Source organism: Phoenix dactylifera, chromosome 13 (assembly GCF_009389715.1).
Source record: "Phoenix dactylifera cultivar Barhee BC4 chromosome 13, palm_55x_up_171113_PBpolish2nd_filt_p, whole genome shotgun sequence".
Classification (NCBI taxonomy): Eukaryota; Viridiplantae; Streptophyta; class Magnoliopsida; order Arecales; family Arecaceae; genus Phoenix; species Phoenix dactylifera.
The window spans coordinates 7,560,097-7,582,171 of record NC_052404.1 but is presented as its reverse complement, the minus strand read 5'-3'; the positions used below and the strand labels follow the sequence as shown (position 1 = coordinate 7,582,171).

Here is a 22,075-nt window from a genome sequence, read left to right as displayed (position 1 = left end):
GGGTACAAATAGGGTAATGCAAAATTAATAATTTCATCTTGTTCTTTTAATTTAATCCACAGCTCACATTTTTGACTTTGCAGACTTTCCACCTCTATCCATGCATGAAATAAAAATTACCTACAGTTCCAGTTTCAGTCCATAATTTATGCATAATGTCTCTGATTACATGGAAAAGGAGAAATTATTAACTCTCTCCAAGCCCCAGTTTAGTTGAATTTATACAGGTCTATTTGGTCAGCAGCCAGAATTCTTGAAATGAAGAGCTGTATTTACTTGGACCGACCATCCCTTGGTTAAAAAGCAAGGGGGAGTTGGTCTGAGGCTGTAGAGGAATGTGTTAAACACATCTAGATTCTAATGGACCAATAAAACAATGTAAAGCAGGTATCCTTCTATCAAGCTTTTCAAAGTTGAAAATATTTTGGATTGCAACCTATTGTGATTGCTATAGGTTGCTTTGAAAAACAGATAGAAATTGATGTATGATCCAATACCCCTGGTGTATTGTGTTAGTTCCAAGAATTGCATCCACAAAATTTGGAGAGTGTTAGCCGTTAAGGCAATCTGTCATGACGGCAGAAGATTGCAATCAAAACCAATTTCTTCACCAAAACTAGTCAGTTTGATGTTGGAAAAAGTGCACCCATGAAGTCCAGTGGGATCAAACCATAAAAATTAACAAAAGACATGCTTTAGACTTTTTTCGAGGCTGTCTAATCATTTTAGATGTTTTTTTTTTGGATATTAGAAGGGAAGCCCTATCCATAAGAGACCTGGGCCAGTCTGAGACATAAATACAGGATTTGCACCCAGGAGATCCTGGAAGGCAATTACTCTGGTCGAAATCTTGCGAGATAACACTACTCAAGACTCACACCTCCAACCCCCTGCTCGAAAGTGCGGTGGGAGAGAAGGGGGGAGGTATTATTTATATATTTGTTTCATGTTCAGTTTGCTGTTTTCTTTTATTGTTTGCACATTCATTTTGATCAAAACATAAAATATTTATAGTAAATAATCTAATCAAGTAGCACCTTATTTTAAATATCATTAATTTTATCATATGTAAATTACATGTGCCAGTTTGCAAGAAGACCATACATGCATATCTATATGATTTTGTTACATTTGACTTTATCAATTCAAAGCAACAAGAAGCAACCTTATAAACCACTGCTGTGGTTTTCTAAAAATTTTCCAAGCTTTAGAAGCTTCCAGTGATTGAGAACTAGCCGCTAAATACTACATTAACAATGTCTGGAAATTTTTCCTTGATAGCTGCTTTGATCCCAGTTCCAATGGAATCAGGGCCTACATACCTGACATTGCAATCTCCACCTTCCACAGAAATCACTTCCACACTCCCACCATAGTTTTTTATAGCTGGTCTTAGTATCTCCAAATGGTTATTTACAGCCTGCAATTATACAGTGTTTGCAATCAGCATTGACACAAGGAACTATTAGTAGTAGTATATTAGTTTGAATGCCTACCTCAACTGTAGTTTCATTTTGCAAGTCATCAGAAACTTGTCGTATATCTTTAATTGCTCCCCCAAATTTCTCCTTCAACACCCGCTCAATCCCCATCTTCATGGTTGTTGTTGAGCTAGGACAGCTTCCACAGGCTCCTGCATCACCAAACAAAGGGAAAAAAACTTATTTTAAAAAATGAAGAGAATTTGATTGTTGAAATAAAAGCAGAACCAATATTAATATAGTCTACAAGACAAACGAGTCTACAAGCATCCCATAGAAATTGTCGGCTCAACCAAACTTAAAAGAACTTTTCCACTATCTATATACAAATTACTGATATCATAGGTTGCTTAAAAATGCCAATCTCGTATAGCCAAATACTTTGTGATAACTTGATATGCTTCATAGAATTTTTTTTTTCCCTAAAAGAAATTACTTGCATGAAAAAATCTGGACACACAATAACCATATAACCTAACATGAATGATAAAATACAGATGCATTTTGCATAGAGTAAATCCTCTAAACATGTAAGGTGTAATTTAGTTTCTGCTTTCCCTATATAAGAGCTAACTGGCATATGAATCAAATCATGTGAAGACCTTATCAAATTCCCAAATCAAAAGGCCTATCCAAGAGCAAGAAGTCTGATAAATGCATAACAAGGCCGCTGGACCTACTCTCATTTCATTTCGTAGAAACGTGGCACTAGTTTTGCATAGTTTGATAGTTTCATGATTAACAGTTAAATGCAATTAGAAACAAGATTATTCAAATATCATCTCTAATCTTTAACATTTTTTAAGTGCATTCAAATGCTTTCCTAATAAACTTATGAAAGTATGGAAGTAGAAACTAATAATGGCGATGATTTTTTCCATTAACATCAGAAATAAGATTTTTGTGGAGCTAGGAGGAACATTTAAGGGCATAAGCCCTATAGACTATAGAGTCACCTTTTGAGGAATTTTGTGCTAGATGTTATATGTCAACCTATGAAGTTGCACATACGATCGAAAGAGTAGCTGACTCTCCTCCAGAGTAATAATTGGTATAAGTAATAATTGTTGAGCTTTTCAGTTGAAGTGGTATAAGTAATAATTGGTGTAGCGAACTCTATGTCCAAGAGTGTGAGCGTGTGACAGTCTCTTCCCATCTCTGCATTGGTTTTTCATACATAAAGTTTTAAACTTGGTAATCAATTAATTTGATCAAATCAGAAACTCATACCCATCCAATTGAACCAAAAGATCTTGCAAGATGATGAAAATCCATTTCCCTCAGAATTACAACACCTACCCATACCTAAACCGCCAAAAATAAACGCCCCGGAAGCTCTGACTCTAACTTTATTGGTTGATCTTTCTTAAAAGATCAAACTTTATTGGTGAATCCAAAGAAAATTAGGAGAAATCACTTGTAAAAAAACCCTAATTACCAGAATAACCGATCAAATTAAGAGGCAGAATTCAGATTTAAAGGAGAGGAAAGACGTGAAATCCAAGACCTTGGAGCTCGAGAGAGATGACTCCATCTTCGACGGAGACCACGTCCACGTTCCCTCCATCGGCGATGAGGTAGGGGCGGACGTCCTCCAGGACCAAGTTCACGTTCTCCGCCGACAGCTCGAACACCTTGGCCGAGTAGAGCCCCGGAGACGAAGGCCCAGCGGCGGTGGACGCCACCGGAGGATTGGAGGAGGAGGCAGCGATGGGCCCATCGGAGGAAGAGGCGGAGAGCCGTCTCCGGGAAATAGCCCCGCGGCGCTCTCCACCAAAGTCGTGGGTTCGGAAGAGGGGATGAGGAGGAGGTGGAGAAATGAGACATGGAGGCGATTTGGGGATTTGGGGACGGAAAGGGGAGGCGTTCGCTCCTCCGGGCAAACCGGCGGCGGCCAAAGACTTCATGGTTTTGCTCTTCCCCAGAAATCCAGGAGGGGAAAACTAAAAAAAAAAAAAGACAAGCCATGGCACCGTGTCACGTGTGAAAGCTCGCTCTTTGTCAAGTGCTAGGATTTTTTTTTTTTTGCGCGCGTGCGTGTGTGATTACTTTTCCTTTACTGGTATACTGGTAAAATACCCCAAAAATGAAGAGGAAAATAAAAATACAAAGAATTTAAAATAATTAAATGTTTTTTAGTGTAGTTATTATTTGATATTAATTAAACGATGGAATAATTATAAAATTCTCTGATAATTTATATAATTTATCAATGAATATTTTATAGAATAAGAAAGTATATAAATATATTGTCAAATAAAAGATATACAAAATGAGAAAACATACAATATATCAATAAATAAAAAATATGGATCGAAGAAAAAAGATGAAAAAAAATTACTATCTACTATTATTGTGAGCACTACATGGTAAACCTCAAGAAGCAATTTTAGGATCTCACTCATTCAACCATAATGTTTTATAGTCAGCACATTTTACCAAATGTCGAGGATGGAGTTATGATACTACGATAAGAATGTCTGGCTCTACGTTTGCTTTGATCAGGTGATGGGCTCATATAGATCAAATGATGGCCACCCCATCCCCCTCCTCTTTGACCCTTGCACCACCACCATTGCTCTTTTCTTTAATGCCTTCTTCTTCTTTGCTGCCCTTTTCTTTTCTAGCTCCACAGTATGCTAGAAACCTGCTACACCATCTCTAAGTGCAGGTTTCAGCACAGCTACAACAAAAAAGAGAAAAAGAAAACAAAAAATAAACAAAAAGGGATAAATATTTTCTTCCTCGATATTTTTATAAGCAAAATTCCAACAATGTATCTAAAATCAATTCCCCTTAGCTATTGCGAAGAAATCTATGTGCATATGAAATTAAATAATCCACATCAGACACATAAATCAATAAGAGATCAAACAAAAAAATAATCCACGCTCAATACATAATACAAACGAAAACACTTAACCTATCTTTTGTTTCCTCCATCACCATGGCCCTTCTTGAAAGTATTCCAATTAAAGTCAAGTTCTCCATAGGAACTTATTTGCCAGCTACTATAAAAAATTGCATATTCACATTTAATCACTCATATATTATATATATTAATATTTGCTAACTTTCATTTGCATTCAGCCCAGTGTAATATGACATCGATTTAATTTTGGCTAAGATGCACAATTTGGCTAATTTTGAATTGGATCTTGCTGACATTATTTTTTTATGCTAAACTAAATTCGGAAAATCATTTACCAAATTCTAATTAAAATTATATTTACACATACACATACTATTTGCTGAATTGAGATTAGTTTTCAATTTCCGTTACCTAAGGGGTTGGTGTAAATACATAATTCTCAACATGAAGTCGATAAATGATTTACTAAATTAAGTTTAATAAGCCAAAATTCAACATTTTTGCCGATTTTTACTTTAAAGTTACACATTTGCCTATATATCCTCAGATAATATAAATATTACAACTAAATCGAAATCTGAAATAGGTGATCCAGCTGAATTCAGGTTATACAAAACCTCTCGATTGTACAAATATTACAATTAAAGTAATTTTGCAATGAATATTTATTTGTCGGCTATCTATATATTAACACTTAACTCCTCAAATAATATAAATATTAATTTTTGCAAACCTTTTAAGCTTGAGCCTAACATAACTTTACACTGATTTAATTTTGGTTAAGCCTCAGGTGGATATCATTTTACCTTAAACTAAATCCAGCAATTGCCGACATCCAGTTAAAATTATATATTTATATATAGACCCTCACATAGTGTGAACAGGGCAATTGAACTGATTCAGCAACTTTCGGCAATTCATTTGCCGAATTTCTGCGAAGCGCTGCCCATTTACACATAATCCCTTGAATTTGCAAATGTTGCAGTTTAACTAAAATTGGAGTAGGCATTTTTTTTTGCCGACGGTCTATAACATATTACATATTCACATATAACCCCTCATATAGCATAAATATTACAATCAAATTAAAGTCGGCGACTTACGAACAAATTTACATGTAACCGCTCATCGAATGTGAATATTACACAGTTAAATTATTAGTAATGCTCCACTGAGAGGTCCCGAGATTGAAGTACCGTTAAGATATCGAAACGTGTCATACTAGATTAGCTCTTCTTTACGTCATTTATTGAAGATCCAACGGCCAATAAATTCTGAAATCAAAATGGTTGGAATTTCACATTCATTCCTCCACTTCAAACATTTATTGCCATTTGTACCCAAAAAAATAATATTGCCATGGAAGTCTTGTCCTTCTCTGCCCTCTATGCAGCTACGCTCACCGCCACAAGCCCTAAATGGAGCGCGTTCAGGTGTTCAGGCAAATAAGAAACCACACCGGCGATTAGTTAAACCCACCCTATGGTGAGCAGACCAACTCGCTTTCCGTTAATACTTAATACGCTACCTAATTACACCTCTACCCCCTATCTCTCATAAAATTACGAAATTGCCCTGCATCTAGCTTCGTGCCTGCGGCCATGCCGCTCTTCCCGGCCGGCATTCACTTCGTCTTCCTTCTTTAGCCTTCGCCCTCTACCCCCTCACCCTTGGAAGCCCTAACCCTAACCCTAAATCTGGAAGAGGAGAAGAAACCTTAACCCTAGTGTAGGAGGAGAAGCGGCGGAGATGGCACCGGGGGTCTTCACGACGGGGGACGCGGTGGAGGTGAGCTCGGATGAGGACGGATTCCGGGACGCGTGGTTCGAGGCGAAGGTGGCGCGGTACATGCCCAAGCTCCACCGCTGCACCGTCGTCTACGACGCCATCATGGATGACGCCGACGACTCCCGGTCGCTCCGGGAGACCGTCGACGGCCGCCTTGTCCGCCCCCGACCCCCGTTCCGGCCCCCCGCCGGCGGCCGCTTTGCGCTCCACCAGCCCGTAGACGCCTTCTACAACGACGGGTGGTGGGTTGGGGTGGTGTCGCGGGTGGCGGGGAAGGGGCGGCAGCGGAGGTACTCCGTCGCCTTCCCTTCCACGCGGGAAGAGATGGAGTTCGCGGCGTCGGAGCTTCGGACTCATCTCGAGTGGGTCGATGGGGAGTGGGTCCTACCAGAATGGAAGGTATATTTGGCGGCTTCTTTCCCCTTCTTTTCTTGCAATGGTGTCTCATTGGGGTGATTTTAAGATGGCATTCTCTCATTTTCTTGTGAGTTTTCTTGAAATGTTGAATTATCGTTTTTTTTGGTTTCTTTCCTTCCTATTTTACTCAACATTGGACTTAAAATCCGCTTCTTGATGTGATGTATATGCTAAGTTTTCATCAATTCAAATAAAGGTAAATGCATATATTGGGGTATGCTTGCTTGAAAAATTTTTGCCTCTTGGGTGTCAATTTAGTGTATTGATGCATGTCGGCTTGGCCAAAGTATTAGTTTAGTACCCAAATAGTATATAAAATTTCAGTGTAGGTTATCTTGAAATGTCTAATTTGCATATGTTTCTTTTCCTTTTTATCTTCCAGATTTTACAGGCTTTGTTAATTTTTTCTACAATCATGAAACACCACATTAGATATTTGCTTTTATCATGTTTTAGAATTTATAATGAAGCATCAACTTCCCAACCTATTTTAAAATAGTGACAAGTTTTGCATTTGTGGATCACTTTCTAATTTACAATTGTTGCAGAAGGTTAATTGTTTTTGAGGCAATGTAGAGTTTTAAGATTTATTACTGTAATTTGTAATCTGGGCATCGTTTATCATGATTGTATGTTTGCATTAAAGATACACCTTTTGAATGGTATCAAGAAGGAAACAGAGATACAGATATTCTTTTATTCTTTTAAAAGAGAAATTTCTGGATGTATTTCTTGAGGCATTTTTAGGTTGTTTTTAAGTGCTAATTCAGATGTTCTTGCTTTACAGGGAACACCAGAGAAGGTATATGAGACCGGAACACAAGTAGAAATTGCCCGTGTGAAAGGAAATACCCCTATTGCTTGGCTATCTGCAGTTGTTGTTCAGGCAATCTGGAAGAGCAGTTTCTTGGTGGAGTATAAACACTTTAGGAATCTTGATGACACAGAGTTGCTGAGAGAAATTGTTGATGTGAAACACATCAGGCCTTGCCCTCCCCATGCATCAAAGGCCAAATTCGATTTGCTTGATGAGGTTGAAGCATTCTATGGCAATGGATGGTTGCCAGGGGTGGTGGCTAAGATTCATACAAGTTCAAAATACAGAGTTAAGATTGCTCATTGGGGCGAGGAAAGAGAATTTAGTCATGCAGAGCTGAGGCTTCGTTATGACCTAGTTAATGGACAATGGGTCAAAGCTTCACAGGTAGTAAAGATGCCTTATATCCTGGTCCTGTTTTTTTTCATGTTGTGCTCATTTTCATGTTTATGCCAGTGGTATTTTAACCCAAAATTGTGTTTTCCCACTTTGTTCCTAATATTTCTTAAACTGTCTGGCTTTGGCACATCTGAAATATAATTTGTGGAACACCTAAGGCTTGGAGTTTTTCTGTCATTTTGGTTTCCAATGGGTTCAGAAACTCCGGCAAATGAAGGAAACCCGAACGGAAATACAGAGTAGGGATTTTGTTTTCTTTCACAGCATAATCCTTTCATGTGCATCATATGTGCCTGGCACTACTAAAATATAATGTTAGATTTTGTGTCAATTTCCTACCTCTAGTTCTGCAATACTCTATGTATTATTACCTGATTCAAAATGTATTAAGCTCTGTTACTGTTTACATCAGTTGATAATGCGACTCATGTAGTTATTTTAAACCTTAATTTGTTGCTTAATGCTAAAGAATTTCTCAGCAATTTTAGTAAATTGACAAATTGCATGCCATTTTAGACCGTGTGCCCTTTACTTTGGGAAAGTTAGGCATGTCATGATATTTTTCCCGTGAGAAACCTAAAGATTCTTTCATGAACATCGATACATTAACAGAACTAGTTTGATAGTTGTTGATGATATACTGTTGAACTTTATTAAATTCTTTGTTGCTTTATCTTCATGGTGGCGATGTGTTTCAAGAAAAGCTCACTGTATCTCAAAAGTTATGTGGATCGAGATCAGTTACTAGTAGGCCATGGCCACATGCAATTAATGTTGCTTGCAATTCAAAGTTTCCTCTTTTGCTATTTTGTGTATATCAAATGGAATGGCCAAATGTATGATTTCATTTGGTGCTATTTTATGTATATCAAATGCAATGGCCAAATGTATGATTTCATTATCATTATCATCTGTTTATATATACAGTTAGATGCATATCAAATGGAAAATGCAGTTCAGATTCTGTTTATCATCATGAATTTCCCTATATTTCTTTGTGCAATAGACCACAATGCACATTTGAGGCAAAAAAAAGGGGAAAAGGAAAGAAAAGAAAAGAAAGTTAAAGGCACAGAAGATGTATTTGAATTTATAAGTGCAAGCACATTTGGCACATATGCATTTGGAAACCCTGTACTTTCTTTTATGTCTGGAGATTTTTAGACCTTGATCATGATGCAGGCATTCACTGATTTGTAATATTACTCTATTTTATTTGAATAAAAGGTGGCATATCCTTCTCATGAGAGAAATCTATTTTTTTTTTTAATCTCCTCCTTTGTTTGATTATTTATCTGAGATTTCAGAACAAATCGGACATGGAGATGAGAGAAGGTACCATGGTGGAGGTTAGCAGTGATGATGAAGGCTTTCGTGGAGCTTGGTACACTGCAACAATCGTCAAGTTAATTAGGAAGAAGAAGTTCCTTGTAGAGTACCAAAACCTTAGAACAGATGATGAAACTAAGCCTTTGACAGAAATTGTGGATTTTCAGCATATCAGACCCAGTCCTCCTGAAACTCCAGTGGTAGAACAGTTCAAATTGCTTGAAGAAGTTGATGCCTTCTACAATGATGGATGGTGGGTAGGGGTGATCTCAAAGGTTCTGAAAAGTCAGAGATACATGGTTTACTTCAAGCCATGGAGTGAAGAAATGGAATTTGGGCACAAAGAGTTGAGGCTTCACCATGACTGGATTGGTGGAAGATGGCTACGGTCTTCTGAGGTATGGATGCTTTTGGCTCAGTTGTTGATTGTCATAGATGCCTTGCATCATACAGTCTATTTAAGTTAGAAAATGTAAGAAACCAGTAATAGTTGGCCTTTATATACAAATTAAATATGTGATATCTGGTTTTCCACTTCTTTTCTTTCTGAGCCATCCCAATTATAAATAATTGCTAGGCATAAAGACTCATGGCATCTTTTGTTGATCAATAACCATGCAATATGGATATGGGATATGCAATCCTTCTATCATTCTTTTCTTAAAGAGATGCTGTTTCTGTGGCTTAAGTATGGAGGATCCTGTGTGATCTCTGCCCAGAAGAGTTTGATGGTTGTTGAGGCCCTTAAGCACTGTTTTTGGTACCTTATAGAGCCCTCTATATTCTCATCGATCTGAGTTGAATACATCTCAATTGACAGTGTTAGCCACTCTTGTGTTTATTGTAATTCTTGATTTTACAATGGTAAATGCAAGGCAGCTAACTTATATGTGGCCCGACATTTTAACACCCGCTCATTGCACTTTTTAATAAATTAGGGATCTTTAAAAAAGAATTTGTTGCTTAAACTTTTATGTATTCTGTCCATTTTTTTTTATTTATTACTTTGTTAGTTAACTTTAAAGCTATCACTGAAATCTTTTGGCCTAGAGATCAGTATATGTCATTGGTATTATTATGTAAGTAAAAAGAGCAAAATACGGCTTCAACTATAAAGCATACTGATCTATACATTTTGTTACTGATCATCTGTCAAAATGATAAATTTCTCAATTTGTAACCTTGAATTTGCTATTGCTGCCATTGTTTCTTTTTTCTTTTCTTTGATTATCTAAATTCAACTTATTAGGTAAATAATATTTATTTATGTGGAACAATTCTTGACAGCATGTGTTGTCCAAGAAGCTTCGACCTTCTCCTCAACTATGTGCCCAATGGCCCAAACAAAGTTATATGGATTCCATGCGCTAGTTGTATGTCAAGCAATCACTGATTCAACTATGGTCATTTCAAGGAGTCTCCTTTTTGAATATATGTTTTTGTCATTTATGTTTACCATAATATTGTACAACAATTGTTTATCTGTTTATCCATTCTTATGACAATCATAAAGGGAAGAGACTCGTTTACATTGAGAGTAATTACCCTGGTGCTCAAAAACCAGTCTAGATTTTTGAAATATATAAGGTTTTTTATGTGGCTCAATTTATAAATGGGGATATGGGAAGGTGTTATACGTAGTTTCAACGAAATCTTGGGTGCCCCTCCCCCCCCCCCCAACCCAAAACAAAAAAAAAGAGACAACTTATCCAATCCATTTATAATTGTTTTGGAAAGAATAAACCTGTAGTTGACCAATTTTTTGATATGTACACATACCCAACTCATGAACCCAATTAGGGCTTCAGTTGTCTGTCCTATACGTTATGGGGAGAAGGGGCAATTTAGGGTTGGGCATCCAACTAAAGCGAGAAAGCAGAGATGAAATTGAAGTAGTGAAATAAAGGTAATAAATCCTAAAAAACATTGTTTGTTCTACTTTCCTCTTCAATATCTTTTTGTTATTTCTTATAATCTGAACTGCATGACCTTGCTGAAGACTGCAAGCCTAGATTGGCCCATGATCCACTGCGCTAGTCCATTATTTAAGGGGCCTAGACTGGGTTCTAACTTCTAAGCGCTTGTTCGTCCCATGGTGACCCATAGTGTCCCAGACCCAAACTAAACCTGAACTACTAATAATTGGGTTGGCCTAAAGCAAAGTTTGTATCGGCGCTGGTACCTATACTTCATCAAACCAGTATGGATATACTGAATGTTGGTATGCTAGACCAGTCAGCGTACCTAGTACTGGTTTCCTATTGGTCCTATATTTATAGTGGGCATACCAAGTACTGGTTTGCTACCAGTCTAGTATGGTACCGCTCTGTATGGACTATATATTCAGCACTTGAAATCTTGGCCTCAAGTCTCCCAACTTGATTACATAAACTCCTTACCCAAACCCATTTATTTTTGGGGAGGTTAAGGCGGGTTGGCAGTTTGAGGTTAAAAATTGCCGAACTTGAATACAACAGGTTCTAGTGGATATGGATTATTATTGTGCGCTTTGTCTACTAGTGATAAAGCTCAAGCATGTAGTTTTAATTGCAGAGACTGTCAAATGAACGTCAATGTTAATTGATTATTGCATCCTCACAACTATTGATGAGGAGTCCAGGTTATCTGTATATTCGATGGCACATTTGTTTCCACTTCCTTGAGGATCTATCTCAGTTAGTCTTTGTGATGTTTCTTTGAAGATTCCAAACTTGGGTGCTGCAGATTGCAAGTAAATGCGAGCAACATGTCATGGTTCTAGCTTGGATAGATTGGATGCGGATGCATATGACATAGGCTGATGTGTTCAATCCAAGCATGAGTTGACGTATGAGTCTCAACCATTGGCCCTTGTGATACAAAAATGAAAAAAAACGAAGGCTAAAACATGATGGAGAATAGTAACTCACCCTTTCTGGTGAGTTTTGAAAAGAGATTGTCTTGGGATTTTTTTCCAAAAAAGAATAGATCGGAAGGGGAAATTAATAGAGGAGGAAAGACTCGAAAATAGTAAAATTAGAATAATATTACTCCTAGGAATGACCATGTTCAGGGATTGTGATCCTGATGCTAGATTGAGCTATGTGGTTTGGATCGCATTAAGGATGAGATCATGGTATGGGAAGAATTTTTTGTCCATAGTTTTCTAAATGTTGTCACGTTTCCAGTTACTCCACGGCCTTTATACAATAGTTGTCTTGCTGCTGCTTCTAGGCTGGCACTAGTACCTTTTCTGAAAGCAACTTCTGTGAAACCATTTTTGATTTTTTTTTGTATTTTGATTTTTTAACTTTTCCTCTTTTTAGGGTATTCTTATCCTTAATCATAAGTTGAGGTATGACCTTCGAAATTTTGTGGTCTTGATTATAACTGAATGAATTTAGTGCCTTAAAGAAAGTTAAAGCATTTCTGCCCTGCTGCATGTTATCTTCAGCCATGTTGACACTGCCTTTTTCATGCGTGCTTTTGTGAGCTTTTCACATTTTAATTTGATTTGCCTGCTAACTATGACTTTTATGGTTTCATGTGTTTGTTCATTATTCGAGGGAAAGTTATCTTTTAGTCTCTGAAGGGAACATCGATTATTCTTTCAGTCTACTGACCTTATAAACTTTTAAGTTTAGAAATTTCAAAGCATAAAATTAAATATTTTTTCTCAGGAAGTATCTTAAATGGGGAAAAAACAATTTGGATATTAAATCCCTAGCAACAGAAGGAATTCTGTAGGTATGCATCTACATCCCTCAACTTATACACATAACTTGCAGCACCTATTTCGATATGTAAACAACTTGCAATCAGAATGGGTTATTGTTATAACCGTAAACTGTTGTTTAAATATTATAACTAGAGAAAACATTGTGTAATGTTGCTGTAGATGTTGTAAGATGTATACAACTTGTCATTATTATTATTATTATTATCCTTTTTTTTTGTGGAGAAAAGGGAGTGGGTGACCCTCCTACCTAGGCTGGATTCAAAGGAGGTCATTTGATACTACCCCCAACGACTTGACCAACCTGATTAGCACCCATTATTGTCATTTCTTTTATGAGAAGAACTTATTATGATATACAATTAACTGCTAACATATTCTTGACATACATGTATTGCTTGTTTCATTGGGGATTAAGTAAAGTGTAACTTCGTGATTCAAAAAAAAAAAATCAAGCAAGAGAAGGAATTTAGATTAAATTATTTAGTATCTAAAGGATAGAATAAGTTTAAAAGGTCAAAAGACCTCAAAATTATTTATAGTCCATGTAGGAACCTCTAGATTATTTTCCCAAATTTTTGGTCTAATATAATTAACAAGAAATGCAACATGTGAATCTTGTACTACTTCCGTATTACATTTGAATTTTTTCCATATCTTCAAACTGATGTTTATGAGAATCTTGTAACTTTTGGCAGGCACTGAAGTTGTAAATTTAGAAGGTTATGCCGAAGGACGCCAACATTTTGCAACTCCTGGAGTAACTTTGAGATTATAAGGCAAAAGAAATTGCCCCAGATGAAGTAAAGTTGTATAGGAGTTTATTCTGTGTGAATTACAGGTTTCAAAGAGGTTGGGTGTACAACAGTTGCGGCATGCAGGCTGTGAAGCCACAGCTGATTGGCCACAATCCTAAACACAAGTACAAAATAGATATCCCAGAGATTTTTCTTATGCCATCTAGCGGTCCTTAAGCGGGCTGGGTTTTAATTATCCTCCTCTTGCTTCCCCAAAATGTGTATTCATATAATTTTAAGTTCCTCCACATGATCTTTTTCTCTTCATAGGATTAACTGCTATAGTTTCAGTGGTTGTATGACTCTGCTTGGTAGTTTGTTCATAGGACGCGCTAAAAATGCTCGTCTGTGTACAGAATGGAAATATGCTGAACAGGTGCAATTTGTCTCTACTGAACTTCTATGTTGTTATTTGGTCGTGATATTTATGCTCTTTGCATGTCGTCATTATCTGTTCTAGGGTGACAGAATGCTTCCACTTGGGCTTCGATATCTATTCAGCAAAGCGGGGACCTTAATTTCGTAGACCTTGCTCTACTTCAGAGACATGATATTTGGATGCTAGCATTATGACAAAATGATTTATAAGTAATGCTGGTTCCTTTCTGGAAAAGTTCCAGTGATTTGGGGCTCTGGTTTCATGACAGGCACCACTTCCAATCTCCCTTTGGTTCCAGTAATTTAAGCACCAATTCATGGGAAGCTGATATCAGGTTAAGATGGGATTGTCTGACTTTGATGGATTCCCCATGTAACATGAACAAATCCAGATTCCCCGTGTAACATGTACAAATCCAGGTGTGAGCCGCAGAGTTTGTTCCTTTACAGAGCATACTTCCTGTTTGTAATTATTACCAGCCATGGCCTGTGGCTGCAAAAAAAAGTGAAGACAAATAATAGCACGTGATATTTCTGACGGAGAAGCCAAATTTGGGAAAGAGGATCATATTTGGAACCATCCTCAGACGCCCACAGAACAGGGTAAGATCAGTAGTCTTTTGTTAATATTAATCATTATTTAGTTCTTTTAGTATTTTGTAGTCTTTAAAGCAAATATCTGATGTTTGATACGTCTCCAAAACTAAACCTCGGTAAAGGAACAGAATTAGGCCTAGGCCTTGCATGGAAGACTGACATTAGTGAACCACGTCGATAGGCTCATACACTATATTCCATGCATGATTTCCATCTAACTCATGCCTTGGGAAAAGAAGCCCTGCATTAAGAGCAAGGAAGAGTCCTGCGGGACTGAGAAGGGAAAGGTTGTGGAGAGAGGCTTACCAGGTATTTCCCAAGCATCCATTTAGTCTGAAACAATGACAAATTATAGGTAATAAAATTCTAGGAATCACTAACAAAAATATAAATTACAAAATTATTAGATGGAGGATCCAATGACCTTTCTGAAAAAATGGGATGGCTGAAGTCCTACAGAAGTTGGGTAAGGGAAGGATAAAGCCTTAGTTTATTTGGCATCAATACCCAATGGCTTTAGCAACCGAGCCAGTAGGCACCCTCAGTATCCAGTGAGCTTTGTTCACATTTCTCCTAAACTTGTCTAGAGAAATGGAGTATCAAATAATAATACTATTAAACTCATCTCAAGAAACATAACCACACACAAAAATTCTCCTAGACTTGCCTATGGAAATATAGTAGCAAACGACAATTTCTCTTAAACTAGTGAGAAATACGGCAATAGATAAAAATGGAGGGTATTGAATAAAAGGTGGTTCCAGCATCCCCAGGAAAGGCCTTATCAGAGCATTTGATTCACCAAGTCTAAAATGAATAACTACTGCTGCTGAAAGGCCTTATCCCCAGGAAAGAACTGCTGCTGTTATTAATTAAGACAATTTATGGCCTATCAAATTTACAACAGGGAAATCAGCCTAGGATATTGATTTAGGTATTCATTCATATTCTATGGATAGGAACCTGTTCATGTACCAATCTCAATGCATTAACTGTTTACAAACAAAAAGGGATTGTGGTGGATCCTCTAGCCTCTGACATTGAAAGAGATCTGGTGACCCCTGCAATGAAGAGAAGAGGACAGATGCGCACATATTATCAGGTAAACAAGATAACGGAGCAAACAGAGGTGTTTCCTCTGCTTGAATGACTACAAGACCCAGCCTACAAATAAAAGGAGTCAGATAGAATCTCTGACAGCCTGTTACCACCCGTAAAAATAAAAATAATAAAAGGAGCCAGATATCATTTCACCAGCCCATAGCAAAACTGGGGCATTATTACCTGAAAATAATTCATTTTACTAATATTCCATGACCAAGAAGGGCTGATAATTCCATTAGTGCTAACCTCCAAAAAAAGAATAGTAAACAAAGACCGTTCTTTTAAGCACAGCACAACCTTCACACATTAACAAATTTTACTCATCAGTTGCTCCCCACATTTTACCACTGAGAAAGAGAACAACCAAATATGCCATTTTCAATCCAATGTAACCTTTTTTGAGGAAAATCCAATCCATAGGTATTGTAAATAAAAGATTTTTCATTTTAATGAATGAACTAATTGCATGAGTTCATCACTCAGCTTGTCATGCTTCACTTCTGACCTACAACAGGCTCATCTGAACCACTGGACAGAAAAGGCGTATCTCATGTTGTCCATGGCAGAACACCAAAGTGGAATTACAGGAATCGACCTATAAATTCAATTGCTTTTCATTGACAACTCATTATTCTAAACCATTCCAGGTTGAAAATTAAAAGATAAATATCATCAAATATTTTACAGTTTTACTACCACCTCTCGATTGAGCCACTCTCTCGACAGGACCAACAGCCCAGTCAAAATATGTTGGTTGGCAACACCAGCCAAACTGCTGCAGAAAAAACTGCTTTCAGTCGATAAGATTCTTCTCAACAGGAGACACGGTTTAAAATCCATTATTTAAATAAAGTACAGGATTCCTTGCTGGTTAGTGCACACCACCTCTTGCCATAGAATTCTCTCTTTTTGGTCCTATCATGTATCAAAAGCTCGAACGACCCTGCACCTGTGGAGAGTACCATGAAATCTTTAGTCAATCACAAACTTCAAGTAAAAGGATTTTCAAGTCTGTGATCTTGGGTATTGCAGTGCTTTGAAACTGTGACAGATCATGATCAAGTCATGCCAATAGCAATAGCTGTAATCTGAACCAAAATGCATTAGGAACTACCTGAAATATTCGGCAGATCAGAAACTTTCCATCAGCAAATTCTCATCTTGAAAGTTCATATCTTCAGTGATCCATGATGAACCATCAGTTATCCATACTCCTATAGTCTTCGCATTTACCCAGAACATTATCCACTGACTGAATTGCCCTGGAATTCCCCAACTTCACAAAAACAGCACGCACCAAAACATTCCAAGTGGCAATGTTTGGAGCAATGCCTTCATTTAACATCTTCAGAAGATACACTGTAGCATCTTCTTGTCTCTGTTGACTGCAAAGACCAGAAATTAGAGTAGTATATGTGATTACATCACGGCAACAATTTTCTGCAGCCATTCCACCTAAAAGTTGAGCAGCAATCCTAATTTCACCTTCCTTACAGTAAGCATGGATGATTGAATTAATAGTGACTGAATCAGGTTGAATCCCCTGAACTATCATCTTTCCTTTAAATAGTAAAGCCTCCTTGATCCTACCCACCTGGCAGAGGCCATGTATCATAGTGTTGTAAGTTACTAAATTCAACTCAGCCCCACTTTCCAATATCTCATTCACTAATTGGAGGGCTTGCATAAACTGTCCTCCTCTGCAAAGACCATCAAGCAACTCATTGTATGTCCTGATGTTTGGTTGACAACCATGCCTTCTCATCTCGTCTAATATACTCATGGCCCAGCCTACTCTTCCAGTGTCGCACAGACCTTTTATCAATGTGTTAAATGTCACTGTATTTGGAGGACAATTTTCAGAGAGCATATTCTCAATAAGACGATGAGCATGATCGAACATGGACTTCCTGCAAAAAGCATCCACCAGGCAAGTATACACGACAACATTAGGTTTGCAACCACTGCTCATCATCTTGTTCCAGATTGAAATAGCACTTTCCAGGTCTCCTACTTTTGAGAAACCATCAATAAGACTACTATAGGTCTTGACATTTGGAGGACAGCCATTTTTTTCCATCCCATCCAAGACGTCTAGTGCTTTCTTTAGATCTCCATTAAAGCAATGACCATGGACAAGAATATTAAATGCAACAACATTGGGCATACACCTCTGCTGAATCATCCAGTTCCACAAATCAAGAGCTTCAGGCACTCTGCCTTCTTCAAAAAACCCTTTCATCAATGATGTAAAAGTGACGATATTAGGACTGCATCCTCTTACCAACATTTGTGCCAAAACAGCAAGAGACAGCTTCAAGTCGCCTGCCTTGCAAAGTGCATTAACTATTGTAGTGTAAGTAATTACATTAGGGCTGATACCCCTATTAACCATTTCTTCTAGCAAAGAAAATACCTCTCCCATTCTAAATTCACCACACATGCCATTTATCAAAGCATTATAAGTAGACACAGTAGGGCTTATTCTCAGCAAAAGATCCCTCGCTTCCTTTAGCTTCCCAAACCTACAGAGAGCAGACACTATTGTCGTGTAGCTCACATTGTCGGGCCAATGCCCCTTATTCGACATTTCAATGAGAAGTTTATAGGAAGCATCCACCCGATCATTCTGGCACAAAGCTTTGACAAGTATATTGTAGGTGAACATATTGGGCTCTATACCATCTTTCTTCATGTTGCTATAGATAGGATTGATCATGTTAAACCTGTTCTCTCGAAGCAAAGCATCCAAAAGATGGTTATAAATTCTCACCGTTGGCCTACAACCAAGATCCTGGATCCGGTAAAATGTCTTCAGGGCTTGCTCTGTGGAGCCAATTCGAGCATAAGAATTTATGACACCTACGACGATGTCTTCAGAACAAGGTAGTCCTTCCAGCTTCATCTGCTGCAAAAGGTACTGAACGGCATCCATCTGATTTTCCATCCCTAGTTTCTCTATCATGGCTTGATATGTCAGCTCCGTGTGCCCGAAAACTTCCGATTCAGCCACAGATTTGAAATATTGTAGCGCAACTGTAATGTCTCTCTCATGCCGTATTCTATTCACAACATCAATCTCTCTCAATCTTGGAGCACTCATGTCCTTTACTTGTTTGTGATCAGATATCAAATTCAACGTGAGTGCCATCGGCACCACAGGTTTTCGGACCTTCAACAATAATGAGCAACCCTCCTTCAAATACATGATTAAAGGAACTCGAACAGATACTATTTTTTATTGCTCACTTTGTTATCAAGTACAAACTCAATATAGAAAAAAACATCAAGTTCTCCAGCACCATGTTACTATAACATGATCATTGCCAGCATGCCTCATCTGAAATCCATCACCTTCTTTTCAATAAAAATATCCAAATTAAAGTGTGCGAGACCCTGCTTCATCTTAATACTTAATAATAATCAGATATGAAAATCTACAAACCAACAGCCCAAGTGCTTTAACACTAACACCCACTTTCAAATTCTATGCTCGGTTTATAGAGTAAGAACTATAATGAGACGATCTTATCCAATTCCGACATTTGTATTAGCATCAAAAAACTAATAAAAAGGAATGGCCTTTTTCTGATCAAAAGAAAGAAGTTTTTTCCCTTCTTCTTTTCCTTTTTCTTGATGCTCATTTGAAAGCAAAACGAGCAAACCTAGAGCTCCTTATGATTCTCAAAATAACGCTTCTAGACGCTCATCTAACAGCAACCAGACGAAGTGGAAAGCCCCAATTCGAGTTCGGCAGTGGGATTTTGCGAGCCCTAAAACATATTTAGTTAAAGATTAGAAAAATTCGAGATCATCCGAAACTCGATAGAATCAAAATTCGGGATTGGAAGTAGAAAATTCAACTGGAAATTTTTTTTTTCGCGTACCTTCGGATTGGAAGCGCTGAAGAGCCAGGGGGGATTCTCTCTGAAAACCCCCTCCCCACCCCCCCCCCCCCCCCCCCCCCCCCCCCCCCCCTCCCCCCGCCGCTGCTCGCCGTCGGCGGATAAAGCTCTGCTCGCCCGTGCGCAATTTTACGCACGTATACACGAGAGATCGTGCGATCGGGTGGAGGCTCCGGTTCGTAGACCTAGGTTAGTCCCACAGCTAAAAGCGGTTCTCGACGGGTTCGGGTTGTATCTTTCACCCGGAAGAACGATTGATCTTCTTTGGCGATGTAGACCGTTCGATTTCGCCCCGTACAGCTCTCAAAGCACTTCAAATAGTTTAGCCATCTGCTTGCACGGATCTCAAAACAGCCATTGCGCGGTCCGATGATGGATGGGTGCGAAGGAATATGAATCCTTCTTTCGCGCAAAAGTTGCAACCTCCGTACACGCAGGTCCTACGGATCAAAGGCGTGGATCTCTTTCTGCTGCTACGATTCGTATTCTTGATATTTTCAAAATATCGGAGTCTCCGACACGGTTGTCATGATAAATTCAAAATTAGCACCTTCCCTTGCATATTAAATTTTAAAATTTATATGTATATATATATATATATATATATATATATATATATATATGAAAAATTCCGATCAGCTGTTTTTATTATATTGGCTGATATTTTTGTATTTAATAATCTATATTGGCTGAGAGGATAAAAATGAAAAAAATATTTCTATATGTGTCGAATAATAATTAAAATCTAAGATTTCAATTGGGAAAGAAATGTGATGCTCTAACAAGGATAACTAATATTTTAGGATTTGTTTGGATGTCCAAATCTGATATGCCTAGATAAATTTTAAACAAACAATGTTTGCAATCACAGAGAAAATTTTTGCAAGATATAATGACTACGGAAAAAATTTTGCAATCATAAACAATTTTAGATAGTAAAATATTATTTCGCTACGATGATATCCAATATTTCAATTTTTTTGCAGTTGCATGATGAGTTGGGACCTCTTCCATTCACGTTTAAATTAAAGCGGTCCATTCTCAATCACTCATCATCTATTTATTGTAAATTGCTCAGTGATGGAGGAAGTGATTGGATTGCACAACATACATTCTTCTAGCTCTACTCAATCTTCAACCATCTTGCAATACAGGAATATCAGTTATGTAGATCTCTCATCTCTCTAGCTCTGCAACAAATTGTAGAGGATCTTAACTCCTGTATGATTTAGGTTTTTTCGATTAATAGAATTTTTTCTCTACACACCATTAATCTATACAAGCAAATGAATGAGCTGCACACTCAAACAAACCTAGGTTGCCTTGCAATTGATGCTGTTACATGTTCTAACAACTATAAAGTTTGCTAATAACCTAGAATAAGGGTTCGTTTGGTTCGCAGAAAAAGGAGGAAAAATGTGGTCAACGGAAAAGTAATGAGATGCCTCTTATTTGGTTGGAGTTTTCAAAGAAGAGAGCAGGGAAAGTTATATTCCCATGAGAATATGATTCCCACATTTTATGGGAAAGTCTTTCCCATGAGAAACATGGAAAAGTTACTTTCTCATGAAGCCGGAATCACTCTATATTTTTTCCTAAAAAGACCCTTCAACATTAAAGAGGCATTAAAGACCTAATTTTTATTAAGGGTATAATAGAAATTATACATAACTTTCTCAGAAAAGTGGATAGTCAACCAAACATAAGCACTTTAGAAATTTGTCACTTTCCCATGGTATACCAAACATGCCAAAAGTACTTTCATAGGCATTCTCTTTTTAGAAATCTGCTTTTCAGAAATCTTATTCCTAGGAGGAAAAATACTTTTCGCGAACCGAACGAACCCTAAAAGATCACAAGAATATGTGAACTAATTATCACAGCACCCATTAAGGTTCCCATGATGCTAAGCACGGGTGAGTTGAAGGAGATGCTGGAGGGAATGGAGTTTAGAAAAATCAAGATTTGCTCCTTTTTTTTTTGCTTAAAAGGTTTGCTCTTTTTCTAGTGCACATATTCTACTATAATGCAAATTCATTCGCAACACCCAAGTCCTTCTCCACGTAAAAACACCGCACGTCTGTCTATACTACTTTTTTCATACAAATGAATCCCGTTAGTTCAGCACTTCTAAAAGAAGAAAAAAAAAACAAAAAGAACGCACTAAAAGAAGAAAAAAAAAAAAAAACAAAAAGAACGCACCAGCTACAAATAAAAGTGTGAATGTATTTATTAGATAAATTTCTATTTCATATGGTCATAGTCATCCATGCATCCCCTCGTATGCATCGCTCATGCTCTATACTCATGCTCTATACTCACTTGCAGAAGATTATTTATAGATGGTTGATTAAGGCCCGTTTGGCAGAGTTGTTGGCGGTAGAACTTTTTGAAGTAGGACTTTTATAAAAAACTATTTTTGGTATGATAAAACGATCCTAGATTCCTAAAGAACATTGCATAGTATTATACAACA

At 37.6% G+C, this 22,075-nt stretch overlaps 3 protein-coding genes across 6 annotated transcripts; 1 reads left to right on the top strand and 2 right to left on the bottom strand.

The window, feature by feature from the left end:
• Positions 1-1,023: 1,023 nt before the first annotated feature.
• Positions 1,024-3,426, bottom strand: LOC103709673 (nifU-like protein 1, chloroplastic). Its single transcript, XM_008795135.4, has 3 exons — positions 2,989-3,426; positions 1,497-1,633; positions 1,024-1,420 (listed from the first exon to the last, which is right to left on the bottom strand). The coding sequence occupies exons 1-3, from the start codon at positions 3,386-3,388 to the stop codon at positions 1,232-1,234; spliced, it is 726 nt and encodes a 241-aa protein (XP_008793357.1). The 5' UTR covers positions 3,389-3,426; the 3' UTR covers positions 1,024-1,231.
• A 2,259-nt stretch (positions 3,427-5,685) lies between these two features.
• LOC103709675 (protein AGENET DOMAIN (AGD)-CONTAINING P1) lies at positions 5,686-14,005 on the top strand. 3 transcript variants are annotated; one of them, XR_005514532.1, is made up of 5 exons: positions 5,688-6,540; positions 7,346-7,762; positions 9,082-9,501; positions 12,763-12,829; positions 13,517-14,005. XR_005514532.1 is itself a non-coding variant. In XM_039132905.1 (4 exons), exons 1-4 carry the CDS (start codon positions 6,103-6,105, stop codon positions 10,472-10,474), a joined length of 1,359 nt encoding a protein of 452 aa, XP_038988833.1. In that variant the 5' UTR covers positions 5,686-6,102; the 3' UTR covers positions 10,475-10,640. The 3 variants fall into 3 exon arrangements, 2 of the variants coding, with proteins under 2 accessions (XP_038988833.1, XP_008793358.1); XM_039132905.1 differs by lacking the exons at positions 12,763-12,829; positions 13,517-14,005 and adding an exon at positions 10,391-10,640 and having other exon boundaries at positions 5,686-6,540; XM_008795136.4 differs by lacking the exon at positions 12,763-12,829 and having other exon boundaries at positions 5,691-6,540.
• Positions 14,006-16,121: 2,116 nt separating this feature from the next.
• LOC103709672 (pentatricopeptide repeat-containing protein At3g48810) lies at positions 16,122-19,648 on the bottom strand. Of its 2 annotated transcripts, XR_604484.2 has the most exons (3): positions 19,582-19,648; positions 16,809-19,467; positions 16,122-16,643 (listed from the first exon to the last, which is right to left on the bottom strand). XR_604484.2 is itself a non-coding variant. In XM_008795134.2 (2 exons), the coding sequence occupies exon 2, from the start codon at positions 18,900-18,902 to the stop codon at positions 16,893-16,895; it is 2,010 nt and encodes a 669-aa protein (XP_008793356.1). In that variant the 5' UTR covers positions 18,903-19,467; positions 19,582-19,648; the 3' UTR covers positions 16,122-16,892. The 2 variants fall into 2 exon arrangements, 1 of the variants encoding a protein (XP_008793356.1); XM_008795134.2 differs by having other exon boundaries at positions 16,122-19,467.
• Between the last annotated feature and the right edge of the window lie 2,427 nt (positions 19,649-22,075).